This window comes from Oikopleura dioica, chromosome 1 (genome assembly GCF_907165135.1).
Source record: "Oikopleura dioica chromosome 1, OKI2018_I68_1.0, whole genome shotgun sequence".
Lineage (NCBI taxonomy): Eukaryota > Metazoa > Chordata > Appendicularia > Copelata > Oikopleuridae > Oikopleura > Oikopleura dioica.
Window position 1 is genome coordinate 3,319,059 of NC_137291.1, and position 13,397 is coordinate 3,332,455.

Genomic DNA, 13,397 nt, shown 5'->3' on the forward strand with positions numbered 1-13,397 from the left:
GCGTCTTGGTTTTAAAGGCAGAGAAAGGAAAATGATTAATTTTTACGATGCGAGTTGAAAGCGCGCAATCATTGTGGAGAATGTGTAACGATGATTTTGACTTTCCCTTTCAGAAATTGTATTAAAGAACCTTCTGGAAGCGTCTTGAAGGGAAAACCAGAAAATTTGTATATTTTGAAAGGGCTAAAGACAGTATTAGGCCCTTTGCTACTAATTCTAAACAAACATTACTTTCGTTGAAACAATATTTATTGATGGAAATTCCGAAGAAGCATTGACAAAAAATTTTGAGTCATCAGTACTACTGATTCAGTAGTCGGCTCGCTCAAATTCAATCGGGCACGCGCCAGGACCATCAGCAGGCTCCGCATGAATTCCGCGAAGGTTCATTCTGCATTTCATTTGATGAATTCGTTGTTTTGCGTCTTCCACATCTTCAAAAAAGGCTCAAGTATAAAAAAGCAAATATCGAAGAATACCAGTGACATCTCTTGCTGACCAGAGTCGCTCGGCAACGGCAGAAGCTCGTGGAAAAAGTCGTGAAACATAATTCGATGCATCGACAAACTCCGACCAGAGGCAGGTTTCTCCTCCAATGACCAAGTCTTCCTCTTCTTTTGTTCCATTGAAAGCAAGTGGCTCGTACTAAAAACTGGTTGAAGCAGGGGTCTAAATTCGCAGTTAAGAAGGAGAAAAGGCCACAAACATTGTAGTAGTAAACCCAATCTCTTCCGTAGCTGATGAGGTCCAAATACCACGGCGCGCTAATAAGCGCTCTATTTAACATTATCAATTTGTTACAAAATGAAGATAACCGCGCGATTTGATAACGATTTCCTATAGCCGGCTTTTGTTACGTCGCGAGTTGTGTTTAATGGATGGTACGGAAGCCAGACTTCTACAACAGTACTTTAGAAGGTTTCATCAATCTGGAATCGTTTTTCCTCAGAATAAGCACGGTGGCCTAGTTTTTTTGACCGTCATTTGTCAGAGTTGTGCATGCATTTGGTTGACAAATCTGTCAAAAATACGCGAAAGCACGATTTTTTTGCAGTTTTTTTTTTGCAATTTTCTTCATAATAAGGCAAGTAGGTCACAAAAATCATTTTTCGAATCGGATAAAATTTTCTAGTGCAAATTTTTTTCAGATTTTTTTTTTGAAAAACCGGCCTTGGATCAATTTCAACCCCGTTGTCGAAAACTTCCTCCCAGACGATGTAGTTGAATCCGACTTCTTTCGTGATGTTCAGCACATTTTTGACCCAATATTCTTCCAACTTCGCGTAGTCGCCGGAAATGCCATGTTGGTACATCCAATCGCTGATGTTTTTATTCGATTTCCAGCAAGCAAATGACACTTCATCGCCTCCCAGATGGACATAATCGTCGTGAAAGACGTTTCTAAAGTCTTGGAGAACAGTTCGCATGAAATCGTAGTTCGACTCGTTTGTTGGATCTGCTGGGCCAAGCAAGCCTGTCGGTTTTCCATCGGCATCGTAGCAGACCGTAGCAAGACCGGGGTGTCCCTTGGCCGCCGCGCCAATGTGCCCGGGCGTGTCAAACTCTGGAATGACTCGGATGCCCCGGACTCGCGCGTATTCAATAATCTCCTTGATTGTCTCCAGCGCGTAAACGTGGCTCCGCGATGGCGCAAAATAGGCACCTTTCAAGGCTGAGTACCGACTCTTGAATTCTTCCCTCTACTTTTATACTAAGCACTTGTTCATAATAAATATAAGAAAGAAAGATCATTTTGGGGCAAAATCCGGTACCAAAAGAGAGAGAAAGCAGGATGTTTCTTAAGGGGGTAGACATCACAAAAACCGCTTTAAGACCGTTATTTTATTAAGTTTTTTTAGATCCAAAAAAAATTTAAATTAAAAAAATTTAAAATATAAAAAATTTAGTTTTCAATTTTTAAAAATATTGAAAATTTAAAACCAATAAGAAATTTAAAAATTGAAGAAAAATCTAGAATAAAAAAAATTTTTTGATTTTAAAATTAATGTTCTTTGTATTGTTAATTCAAGATCGTATTCTGAATACGGTATTCAAGCCGTTCCTTTACCAGCAAGATCCGGCAGCGGCTTGCAATCGTATGAAAAACTCTGATCATCGACGAGATGCCAGTGGAAAACGTTGAACTTGTTCATCTCCAATCCATCCAGAACTTCTTTGATGACACTTACGGGTTGGAAGTGGCGAGCTGTGTCCATCAAAAATCCTCGATGATTGAATCGGGGAAAGTCTTGAACAGCCATTCCGTTGATTTCGTATTTTTCTACTGCGCCGTTTTTCGTCATGATTGGGGTCGTGGCTTGGTAAAGGGTTTGAAGACCTCGGAGGATTCCCCAAACCGTGTCGCTGTAAATCGTCGCTCCTTCGCCGTCGAGATGGAGATCGTAATGCTCCTGGATCGAAGACATCGGCCATTTTTCGCAGGTTCCGGGCATGATCAATGTGACTGTATTGACAGTTGGATGGCTGTTTGAGTTGAGACTTCGGCGTTTTCGAACCGGATCGGATTCCTCGTGGGGTTGAATTCGAGCGGCAAGATCGTTAAAGTACTGAGTGTATCGCCAAGTTGCATTGTGGAGGACATCGCAATCCGGGCCATCATGAGTTATCTTAGAAAAAATAAGGGGTGGTGTCAGGAATCGACAAAAAACTCGCCAAATTTTGCGCACGCGACTACTTGACTATTGATTGGCCGGTTTGCCGACCCATGGCTTCTGATTGGTTGAAAATTACTACGCAAAATTTGTCGGTTCCTGCCACCTCCCCAAAAATTAAGGGAGTTTACCTCTTAAGGAAAGAATTATTAGTAGTAGGTGATAAATCATTAGGCTTACCGGACTAAATTTTGACTCATTTTTCTAGCTTGATTCAGCGGGCATGTGACACAAATAAAGAAAGCCTAGAACCAGGGCTTTCATTTGAGCACCATATCGAGGGGTCTGGGTCATACCCGCAAGGCAATTTATGGGACCTGAAGTTCAAAAATGGGCACTAGAATTGTTTAGAAGAATTTTTCGATGCCGGGCCGGCCTTCTCGGAAGTCGAGAGTCAGCTATTTAGAAAGCTCAGGCTCTGAGCTTTCAGTAGAGCCCAAGAAATCTTAGTGCATGGCGGTTTGTGGCCTTCAGCGAGCGCTTGACGTCTTGTTTTTGCGGTGAAATTTCACTGAAATTGATGACTTTCTCCCAAAAAATGGCCAAAATAGGAAGTAAATTGACAATTAAACTGATCGCTGATGGCCAAAAATTGGCATGCACTAAGATTTCTTGGGCTCTTCTGAAAGCTCAGAGCCTGAGCTTTCTAAATAACTGACTCACGACTTACGAGGAGGCCGGCCCGGCATCGAAAAAATCTTCTAAACAATTCTAGTGTCCATTTTGGAACTTCCGGTCCCATAAATTGCCTTGCGGGTATGACCCAGACCGCTCGATATGGTGCTCAAATGAAAGCCCTGGTTCTAGGCTTTCTTTATTTGTGTCACATGACCACTGAATCAAGCTAGAAAAATGAGTCGAAATTCAGTCCGGTAAGCCTATAAATCATAGTACCTGTGGAATAAATTTGATACTCGCAGTATCAATCGTATAGACATCACTTCTCGTATCCAAAAACTGTGGCTTCGGCCAAATCGTTCCCGTGTAAGTCGGACTTATCGCTGGATCACGTGCCAGCGCCACACCGTATAAAAAGCTAAAAAGTCTCATCGCAAGATTTTGATCTTGTGATGCGTTTTTTCAACGAGTGGGAGGGTTTTTAAGGAGAGTGCCGTATTTGCCAATTGCAGCAATAAATTTCCGATTTTTCATTTTTTCATTTTCGTTTGTAAATTTGCGACAGGATCATAAATCGCTCTTGAGGGCGGGAGCGAACCACTTACATGCAAAAAAAAACGCATTGGGAAATTCTAAGAGCGGTTTTTGAACCTCTTGTATCTAAATAAGCTCTTGTGGTTTGTAATTTTTTTGCTGGAAATGGTCAAAAATGAACGTGGTTCTTTTTGTTTTCGACCATGTTTAATTAGCGATTACGGGAAATGCTTGATAGAGCGGCTCTTGAAACGTTCCTTCTCCTATATGAAGTTTATTGTGACATAAAGGGTTTGTTTTTGATTCAAGCTGACGGCCACGCAATTTTAAAATGTGCTCCGTTATTGTCTTTCTAAACAGATTTGGAAAAAAACGGAGCGTATCCTGAGTTTTTGGATAAACTTTGCTCAAGCAACAAATGATGGTATTTTTCCTGCGTCAAATAAACATAGCGTAATATGAAGAAACATTTAGATATAAATTTACGTCAAAACCTAAAAGGGTTAGGGTTAGAGATAGGGTTCAAAGTAAGCGATTTTGATGAAAAATTTTGTGAAAAAAATTTTACAAATTTTAAATTTCGGCTTCGATAGAAAGTAGATAAAGGTCAAAAGTTTTCATTTTCGAAGTAAAATAAGGGTGTCACTATGTTAAATTTCGGAAAAAAAAGCTGTACCAAAATGGCGATTCTTTATATCTACCACCTAAAGGAATCTATCTTTTTCATACGTTTTCAAACCAAAAATTACACCATCTTCGAAAATGATAACCTTGAATACTTGGCAAATCGGTTGGACACCTGTTGCTTATCATTTTTCAAAAAAATTTTACACAACCTCTAAACTGATGAATGAACCTCATTAGAACACTGATGACTTCTAGTCACATGACTACTCCAAATATTCAAAATTTAGACTTTAGACTAGCTCATCTCATGTATAATCAATTTTTATCTTTTGAGAGCATCTCCATGCCGTAAAGAATTCGACATGGCTCCGGAGGTTACATATCCGCATTTATTAATTTTGCAACAAGCTTGGTCGTGTTTTTCTTACGTTTATCGTGATCATAGACCATTTAGAGGTCTTTTTTTCGGTGTTGAATAGTGGGGCATTCTCGGCTCGAAATTCAAGAGCTGTAAATTTAAACTTTGGACTCACGTGTTTTTTTTCAACAATTCAAGTATCCTAGATTGACGAACTTAGAGATAGCAATTTAGTTGAACGAGTTTTTCTGACCAACGCGCTCTTCAAAAGATACATATTATTTAGCTCATTATATTTTCTAATGAGTCTTTTCTTGATCATGCTTTTTTATTTTAGATAAAATTTTTTTATAAAAATAATTATTTTATTTTAAATATTTAATTATCAAAAAATATTTTTTTAAATAATTAGAAATTTTATCATCTTATTGAATAAAAAATAAATAATTCAAAAAATAATATTTTTAAATAAATTTTTTTCAGAAAATGAAATTTGATTTTTTGACGAAAATTGAAATTTTGTTCGTATTTTGATAATTGCTCTGTAAAGAGGGAGAAAAAGAAACGTGTGCCTCTAATAAGCGTTCCACTTTAGCAAACTTCAAAGATGGCGAATGTCTCAAAAACACGCTCAGAAGAATGCTCTACGGGTCGAATAATAGTCAGATTAAAGTGCCGCACAAATAGCGCTCTGCACATTTTGGGGGCTCTAGAAAATTGACAGGGATCAGGTGAATTACTAGCATCAGCATTTTTGTTCATAAATTTGAGCCTTAACCGGGAAGAAGCTTTCTGCATTTTACGGTGATTTTCTATGTGCAAGTTTGGCTCAAGAAAACAGTTATTTTGCGAATTAAAAAATGTCAAATAATACAAAAATGACTGTTTTATATATCAAAATTTTAGATTCTCCTGTTATTGGAGAAAAATCGCGTCTTAAAATATTTCGAAAAGTAAATTATGTTCGCAGCCTTATAGTAAAATACTTTAGGAAGTATACAATTTCCTCAAATATGGCAAAGAATGTCCAAAAATACATCATTTCGTCATGATATCCTTACAGCAATTCAAAATAAAGATGAAAATTAAGCCATAAGATAAATTATTCGCTTCGCTTTCGCTTTCAAATTTCGAAAAATTTCGTTTTCTTTTGCTTTTCATTTTACGCCAAAATCCAGACTCCTGCCCAAACGACTTATTTTTGAAGAATGATCTCACTAAAAGGTCAAAAACTTGAGTATTTTTCTAACATCTTTTCCGACAGAAAGGGAAAAGCTCTGATTTTTATTCATGAATCGGAAGTTGATCATGCAAACGTGTTGTACAAATTCTATTTATTAGCGAGCATAAACTCTAATCCAGCGCTGAGGTGTACTAAACTACCTGCCCTTATTTAGGCTCAAAACAGTGGAGCGCAAAGTTCGCTCCCCGTGTCTTTTTAGCCTATGCACGATAACTGCAACGCGTTACGTATAAGCTGATTTTCCTGAGCCCGTACCTTCATAACATACAAAAAAGATAACCGAGTTTACGAGTTATCGAAGTTTTAGACTTTCTTAATTTACAAAATATATCCGTAGAGTTAATCTCGATTTTAGGGACAAAAACGTGCAGAATCAAATGAAGGCTCTTTCTCATCTTATTTTTAAACATATCAATTTTTTGAGCTAAAAAATATCTTCAAAACTATTCCGTGTAATTTGTTTTTTTTAACCGTTTCTTCCGTTTTCCGTTAATTTTATCAATATCCGAAAACCGTCATTAATAATTTTGAATCATCACGGGATCAGTTAGTGATAACAGATTATGATTCATTACTGGAAAATTTTAACGGTAATGAAATTTTTTATCGTGAAGATGACATTTTACTTGAAAACGCGAAAAAAACAGATAAACTTTAGTTATGTGATAATTTTCTGCCAGTTTTGATCTTGACATGGATAAGTAGCTGGTAATCGAGCGGTCCTGATGATCTTTTTTGGAATCAAGATTTGTTAATCGCAACACTTCACTTTTCTATGTGTCTATTTCTTCGAATGATGAATTTAGTAAATATATGGTAGATTAAGAACTGCGTCCAGCTGATCAGCAACCTGGATGCGGCTTGTTCTGAAAGCTTTTAATTCTGAATACATGACATTTTATCCGATAGATTCTATCAAGAGATGCTCTGTCTTCTTCGAAAATTGATTGATCAGCAGCGGAAACAAGGATACTTCAGATTTCTCATAAAACGTATCATTTTTTTTTGTAATTTAACTCGCTCTTTTTTCAGAATCTTACATAAGAAAGTGGCTATCTTATGCATGCCTCATAGGGTTGGCCAAAAAAATCGAAGGTCGTGCGACCAACACAAGTCACCCCGCATTCGAAGCGCCTTTTCTTAGGGATCATTTTGATGTATAAATGAAATCGGTCGCGCAACGGGAAGGCATCGAAAAAAATGTTTTTTTAAAAATTTCGATTTTTTCGATTTTGAACAATATAACCATTATAAAATGAGTCATATCTTTTGTTGAGTCATGATCCCACATGGTTTGGAGAGTTGCGCAAAATTTAAATTTCAATCTGCTTTAAAACAAAACTTAATACATGCTTTTACGTTTTTGAAGAATGCAAATGGTTTTTTCGTATAAAATGACTATTTCTGATTTCATCTGTACAGTAACAATAATAAATACTGCTATTTATCTTAATCAGTATGCAAATTATAGTATATATATCGTGTTTATTGCTTAACTTTGCTTTTGAAAGCTTCTTTGACGATAAAAGAGCAATTAAAATGGTTCTTATATATACTTGATTGAAAGAACAGACGCTCATTAACATTTCTAGAATAAGAATGATGACGTCATAATGACTCAGCAAAAGTTATGAGTCATTTTTTGACATTGATTTTCATAAAAATCGAAAAAATCGAAATTTTCAAAAAAACATTTTTTTCGATGCCTTCCCGTTGCGCGACCGATTTCATTTATACATCAAAATGATCCCCTAGAAAAGGCGCTTCGAATGCGGGGTGACTTGTGTTGGTCGCACGACCTTCGATTTTTTTGGCCAACCCTATTGCCTCATCAAGATTCGCCGCTCAAGACGATTGTTCTTACGGAAAATCAAGTCTTCCAAATATGATCATCCCGGATGATTCATCCGTTTGACAGAAAATTTAATAAAAGATAATCAATTTGTCTGCCTTTGAAGATAAAAAGATATATTAGGCTCAAATTCTGAGCCTCAGAAAGCACATTATATTGCCAATGGACAATTTGTAGTAAAGGGTCTTTATTCGAGCTGCCTCTATCCGAAATCAAAACTCAAGGCAAAAACCAGGGAGTTTTCCTTCAGAAACTTTTGACCTCATTGCATGTAAGTATGTTCTTCACATTATCTATGTCAGAGGTAAAAGTTCAGTCGCAGGTCATTTCGGGCGCCTAAGCTTCTCAATAGACGCCGTGCACGATTTCTCGCGGTAGATTGCTCGTTGGCGCCAAGTCACGCGCGCGACGCACCGCTCGACCTCTTTATTAAAAAGCGCGTATCTGGTCAATTCGTCAGTGCTGAAAATAGCTTTCCGTTTTTACATATTTTTTTTAAAAAAGATAATTTTTGAAAAATAAAATTAAACCGCGATGAAACTCTTTGGAACATATCTCCTCGCCAGCGTCGCTGCTAGAAGAAATAAGAATAAGAATAAAGGTAAATTAAGATTCAAGAGAGCATAGAATTAAGGGTATCTCATCGTTTATTCTATTTTATGTTTTTTTTTTCATTTTCTTAAAATATTTTCTCGAAAAAAATTATTTTTAGCTTTTTGATTGGCCAAATCATTTCTACCTTGTACTACCCTTAATTTAATCATCTTATGTCCCCTTAAAAATATTTTTATCAAAGGTGAAGGTCGACTCTATGCCGATTTGGGCAGCTTCCTCTCCGCCGCCCCGCCATCCTGGTGGAACGAAAGCCAAACCGTTGGCTTCCTCAAAAACGCGCGAACTGATGGAAAAGCTGTCTTTTCCGATGAAGTCTGGGCAGGTGCTCGTCGAGGTGCTGGAGAGCGAATGGGAAACCAATACACTGCCATTGTCAACAGAGCCTTGTAAGTCCTATATTCAAAGTTCGTTTTATAACGAAAAATTTTAAGGAGAACCTATGCTAAATGCAAAGACATCACTCTCCCTGAAGACACTTTCGAGTCACGACGAAGACGATCCACCGAGGAGGGCGGCCGAAAGAAAAAGAAGAACCGAGGCGGCAAAAAGAACAAGAAGAACAAGGAGTCTGGCCGAGGCATCCCAGCCACCACTCCAGACAAACTCCACTGGAACATGACCTGGAGAGTCGCCATGGTCGTCCGAGAGACAATGATGTCCGACGTCAATTGCATCACATCTGCTTACAGGTAAGCTATTTTGGCATTTTTCGACATCTTTTACCTTCTTTCAAGACTCTTCCAGCGATTGGACCGATACAACTTGAACGCGAACTACCAGTACTGCACCAACGTCAACGACAGTGCCCCTTACTGCCAGTGGCTCCAAAAGGATGAAGAAGGACAGACGATCTCGTACAAGACTGCCCGAAAGCAGGGCACTTACACAAAGGAATGGGTCGATTATTTTTCTTTTTTCTCCTTGATTTCAGCGTAAGAAAGACAATTCTGACCCTTGAAAAAGTTCGCTAAAGGTGGCGCGATCAGCGTCTACTCTCCAGTTTGCGAAGTGATGGACAAACCCGCCAACGCCAACTACGATGGAGACATCTACTGCCCAGAAGGATACGCCATCAAAATCGACCGAGCAAAATATGGACGAAGCACCAGAGGATTCTGCCGAGGAGATGCTGATTCCAACATCAACGTAATTTTCAAACACAGATTCACTCATGTTTACCAACCAATTTAGCTTTGCAAGGGTAAAACCGGCAGTACTGTTGTCGTCACTGACATCATCGCCGACAAATGCGACGGCCTGACAAACTGCGTCATCGAAGCCTCCAACGAGTTCCTCAACGGCGGCGAAGATCCCTGCCCCGGAGTCGAGAAATTGGCCGAAGTCTACCACACCTGCGAAAAGATCGAAGAGTAATTATTTTTTCAACCTTCTTTGCCAAAGCTTTTAATTTCGCCAAATCTTCTTTTACCGATTTTTGCCCGGCAAATCACGGGGAAATGAGACTCACTCAAAAAATTTGAGTCATCTACCGGGCAACAAATTGGTTAAAGGAAATAACATGCTTCATCTTTCATAAGTGACTGTACATAAAAATATCAATAAATTTTCTACAAAAAATTTTTTTCAAGAATTTATTGAATCGATTCTCTTGATTCTGGCAGCAGGGTTTTTGAAGAAAGCGATCTTGGTATGGATAAAAACAAATAAGGGTCTCACTCTATTATCAAATTTTTTATCCATTTTCTTGGTTAGTTCGTGGACAGCTTCAATGACCAAGAAAAGAGAAAAACGCCGAAAATAATCGCAACTAAGATTTTTTCGACACGAAAAGAAAACTAAACTGACCAAATAATACATCGATTTCTAGGTGAATTGATCCGAGACCGCCGGGCATTGGTGGAGCTAGAAATGACATTTATTCCAAAAGTAAGTTTTGAAGCTGAACTTCTCTTTGATGCTCTGTAATCTTCCGCGAGTTTTTGAGGCATTCTTTTTGCTCGATTCAAGTTGTTATTCATTGTCGAACCTTCTCTGCTCTTTTCTTTGCGATAACTTGATTTAGGGCTTTGATTGAGTTGCAGTCGACTCAATTAAAATGTTCAGAGTTAGAGTTTTATTTCGACAGTTTTTTCAGAAAAAGCTTTTTTGGAAAAATTTTCAAAAACACAAAATTCTTCGATAATTCAATAATTGACTCATTATTTTCTCATTCTCAGGGTATTTAGCTAATCCTATAGCTTGTAAAGAATTAGGAGCTAGAGCCAGGAAAATCTTCTTACTCATTTTTCTAGCTCCTTCTTTCCATAATTACCAGAGGCGGGCCAGGTCAGAAAAGTTATAACAATTAATTAATTTGGAAAAAAAAAATGGTGGCGCCATTTGAAAAAAAGCTGCCCTCTGGCGCGTGTTCTCGTGTTCGATCAAATTCAATTATCACGTGATTGAAGCTGATAATTTTTAATAGAAGCAAAGAAAAAAAAGAGATTCTTTTTTACTCAATGGAAATCATGCACAGTAGAAAAGAGGAAGAAGGAGGAAAGAAAATTAACTTTGGAATTGACTCGATTCTCAAAAGCCAAAAGGTAGGGCGAAAAATGATATCAAGGAAGAGAAAATTTCGGTCTAGAAAAACGAAGAGTCCGATTCTTCGACAGAAGAGGGGCACGGTCACGAGCCTCAGGGCATGCCACAGCATATGAATCCACTGCGACTTCAAGCACTGGCAGCTCAGCTGAGCAGTTTGAACAATCATCAATCCAGGTAGGAAAGGGCTAATGAACGATTTTGAAGAAGACTTTCGCTTGTTTGATTTTTCGTTGAGATACCCTTATTTTTCAGTGAAATGGCCGCCTGGTATCATCAAAATCTAATGCAGAACATCGCTCAGAACAATCAGTTAATGAGTCTGCAGCTGAATCGTCTGGCCACTCATCCTTTTCAAATCGGGCAATATCAGGGTAAGTAAAGAGACATGGGCTCTTTGTGCTAATTGAGCAAGTTTTACAAGCCTGACGAGGCTCATCACAGTCCACTTAGTTAAATAATCGCGCTAATGAACATTCGACAGTAGAACTTGCCTTCTCCTTGCTTTCGTTAAGGGAGTATCCCGGATACTGTATCCGCCTTATTTTGACAAAAAGCAGGTTTCATAATGTCCCTTCTTCAAATACAGTATTATCAACACGCTGGGAGGAATGAACTAGTAATCGCCTGTAATAGAACAAAGCCAGCGTGTGCCCAAGCCATAAATCGCCCCCGGGCACAGTAGGAAAGCGTCATAAAACACCGAACAAAAACCACAAATTAGCAGTTTTAATAACTCAAAAATATCAAGATCGACGTTCCGCTTAAAATCTGCCTTTTTGGCGATCAAAGAGGGGGCCGCCAATTTATTATCGAAAAGGCGCGGGAGGGGCGCTCGTAAATTATCACGTGATATATAGAATATTGGAAGGGATCATATGGTGATTTCATATTGTTAGCAAAATTTAATGGGTAAGATCCAAAGCTCCGCAAGCCTGTGCAAAAAACCTGAGTCAGGGTCCACAATGGAGTATTTTTAAGAACCCCCCCCCCTTAAATTTTTTGACTGAATGCTCAAATCTGATTGGTTGTAAATTTGACCAAAATTTTGATCCAAATTGCCTTTACTTTGGGCAGAACCAAAATATGGGAGTCATTTTAAAGATCGGGGTTTTGATTGGTCCGTAGGCCAAATACAGCAATCTCATTGGCAATCTAAAAATGCACTTCCATGAATTTGTTTGATTCATGTTTTTTTTGTCTTTTCCGGCAACTACCTTAAAAAGTCCAGCTCAAGATGGCGAGCTCCCTAATTTAAGGGTGTCCAAAGCAATTTGAAAAATAATCAAGAGTGATAGATCAAGACGTTATTGGAATTAATATGTTATCGATGCGGATTGATTATAAATTAATTTTAATCAAGCGTGTATCAACCTTTTTGGACAAGTTAATCAACACTCGTAAATTCGCCTGTAATTGGGCGCAAGCAATCATCGCGAATAAACCTTCAATTTACAGAATTAACACTTGATTAATTGAGCCCCTCCCCGCTGAAAAAAGGACGAGTTAATCAATAAACACAATTTTATCTCTATTTTTCAGGGCTTTTGCAACAAACTGGAGGAAAGTCTAGACGACCACGAACAGCTTTCAGCTCGCAGCAATTATTGGAACTAGAGAGGCAATTCAAGATGAACAAGTATCTTTCAAGGCCAAAACGATTTGAAGTAGCGACGATGCTTTGCTTGACTGAAACACAGGTTGAAATCAACAAGGAGAACCAAAATTCTCGATCGTTTTTTTAGGTTAAAATTTGGTTTCAAAATCGAAGGATGAAATGGAAGAGGAATAATTCGAAAGAAAACGGGGAAGGAGAAGAAGGATCTTCGGAAATTCAAGAAGGGGAGCATAAAGAAGATAGTGATACGAGTGAAAATGAAAGTGAAGGACTGAAAATTGCTGGTGAAACGATGGAGAGCTAGAGTTTCTTCGCTTGTCGGCTAGATATTGTACAAACATTATTGACTGTTTATATAATCGAAGATATTATCAATATGATTTTGAAGTTTTATTTTCCGCGAAGTTAACGGAAAAGTGACCTTTTCGCGCAGCACAGTGCAAATATCATTTGTTACATCGAAGAGAGGTTTTTTCCTTCAGAGAGATTCCAGAGATGAGAAAATTGCTCATTTTATTTTGCCATTTAGCAATTGCTTTTCGCCCAAAACAAGTCAACGAAACTTGCCCGTAAATATTAATAATAGAGTTCACTCTTTTTTAAATTAATAAGTGACGCTGATCTTGGTGAAATTTGTGATGGACATTGTTTCTCAACATTTCTGAGCTGCAAGGACGATTGTGAGTCCGGCTCTTGCGAAAGAGAATGCCTCTTTG

The 13,397-nt window shown here is 38.2% G+C and overlaps 3 protein-coding genes across 4 annotated transcripts; 2 read left to right on the forward strand and 1 right to left on the reverse strand.

The window, feature by feature from the left end:
* Window positions 1-240: 240 nt before the first annotated feature.
* On the reverse strand, window positions 241-3,778 carry LOC145709454 (beta-hexosaminidase subunit alpha-like). Its single transcript, XM_081787173.1, has 7 exons — window positions 3,567-3,778; window positions 2,076-2,627; window positions 1,171-1,676; window positions 838-909; window positions 707-776; window positions 480-645; window positions 241-434 (listed from the first exon to the last, which is right to left on the reverse strand). Exons 1-7 carry the CDS (start codon window positions 3,720-3,722, stop codon window positions 310-312), a joined length of 1,647 nt encoding a protein of 548 aa, XP_081643299.1. The 5' UTR covers window positions 3,723-3,778; the 3' UTR covers window positions 241-309.
* Window positions 3,779-8,361: 4,583 nt separating this feature from the next.
* LOC145697703 (uncharacterized) lies at window positions 8,362-10,082 on the forward strand. 2 transcript variants are annotated; one of them, XM_081774928.1, is made up of 6 exons: window positions 8,362-8,505; window positions 8,701-8,905; window positions 8,951-9,208; window positions 9,254-9,406; window positions 9,479-9,665; window positions 9,711-10,082. In XM_081774928.1, exons 1-6 carry the CDS (start codon window positions 8,439-8,441, stop codon window positions 9,891-9,893), a joined length of 1,053 nt encoding a protein of 350 aa, XP_081631054.1. In that variant the 5' UTR covers window positions 8,362-8,438; the 3' UTR covers window positions 9,894-10,082. The 2 variants fall into 2 exon arrangements, with proteins under 2 accessions (XP_081631054.1, XP_081631046.1); XM_081774920.1 differs by having other exon boundaries at window positions 9,254-9,399; window positions 9,472-9,665.
* An 874-nt stretch (window positions 10,083-10,956) lies between these two features.
* On the forward strand, window positions 10,957-12,996 carry LOC145701014 (uncharacterized). The gene is made up of 5 exons (XM_081778242.1): window positions 10,957-11,062; window positions 11,107-11,240; window positions 11,319-11,437; window positions 12,606-12,763; window positions 12,809-12,996. Exons 1-5 carry the CDS (start codon window positions 10,979-10,981, stop codon window positions 12,983-12,985), a joined length of 672 nt encoding a protein of 223 aa, XP_081634368.1. The 5' UTR covers window positions 10,957-10,978; the 3' UTR covers window positions 12,986-12,996.
* Window positions 12,997-13,397: the final 401 nt, after the last annotated feature.

What these genes read in the sequence shown, in the direction of transcription:
- LOC145709454 (XM_081787173.1), bottom strand. Translation starts at nt 3,722, where the DNA reads ATGAGACTTTTTAGCTTTTTATACGGTGTGGCGCTGGCACGTGATCCA. An exon ending in GTATCAAATTTATTCCACAG is followed by an intron (nt 2,628 to 3,566) that starts GTACTATGATTT and finishes ATTTTTTCTAAG; the next exon opens with ATAACTCATGATGGCCCGGA. An exon ending in GGGGTTGAAATTGATCCAAG is followed by an intron (nt 910 to 1,170) that starts GCCGGTTTTTCA and finishes AACCTTCTAAAG; the next exon opens with TACTGTTGTAGAAGTCTGGC.
- LOC145697703 (XM_081774928.1), top strand. Translation starts at nt 8,439, where the DNA reads ATGAAACTCTTTGGAACATATCTCCTCGCCAGCGTCGCTGCTAGAAGA. An exon ending in TGCATCACATCTGCTTACAG is followed by an intron (nt 9,209 to 9,253) that starts GTAAGCTATTTT and finishes CCTTCTTTCAAG; the next exon opens with ACTCTTCCAGCGATTGGACC. An exon ending in ATGCTGATTCCAACATCAAC is followed by an intron (nt 9,666 to 9,710) that starts GTAATTTTCAAA and finishes CAACCAATTTAG; the next exon opens with CTTTGCAAGGGTAAAACCGG.
- LOC145701014 (XM_081778242.1), top strand. Translation starts at nt 10,979, where the DNA reads ATGGAAATCATGCACAGTAGAAAAGAGGAAGAAGGAGGAAAGAAAATT. An exon ending in CGATTCTCAAAAGCCAAAAG is followed by an intron (nt 11,063 to 11,106) that starts GTAGGGCGAAAA and finishes ATTTCGGTCTAG; the next exon opens with AAAAACGAAGAGTCCGATTC. An exon ending in TTGAACAATCATCAATCCAG is followed by an intron (nt 11,241 to 11,318) that starts GTAGGAAAGGGC and finishes CTTATTTTTCAG; the next exon opens with TGAAATGGCCGCCTGGTATC.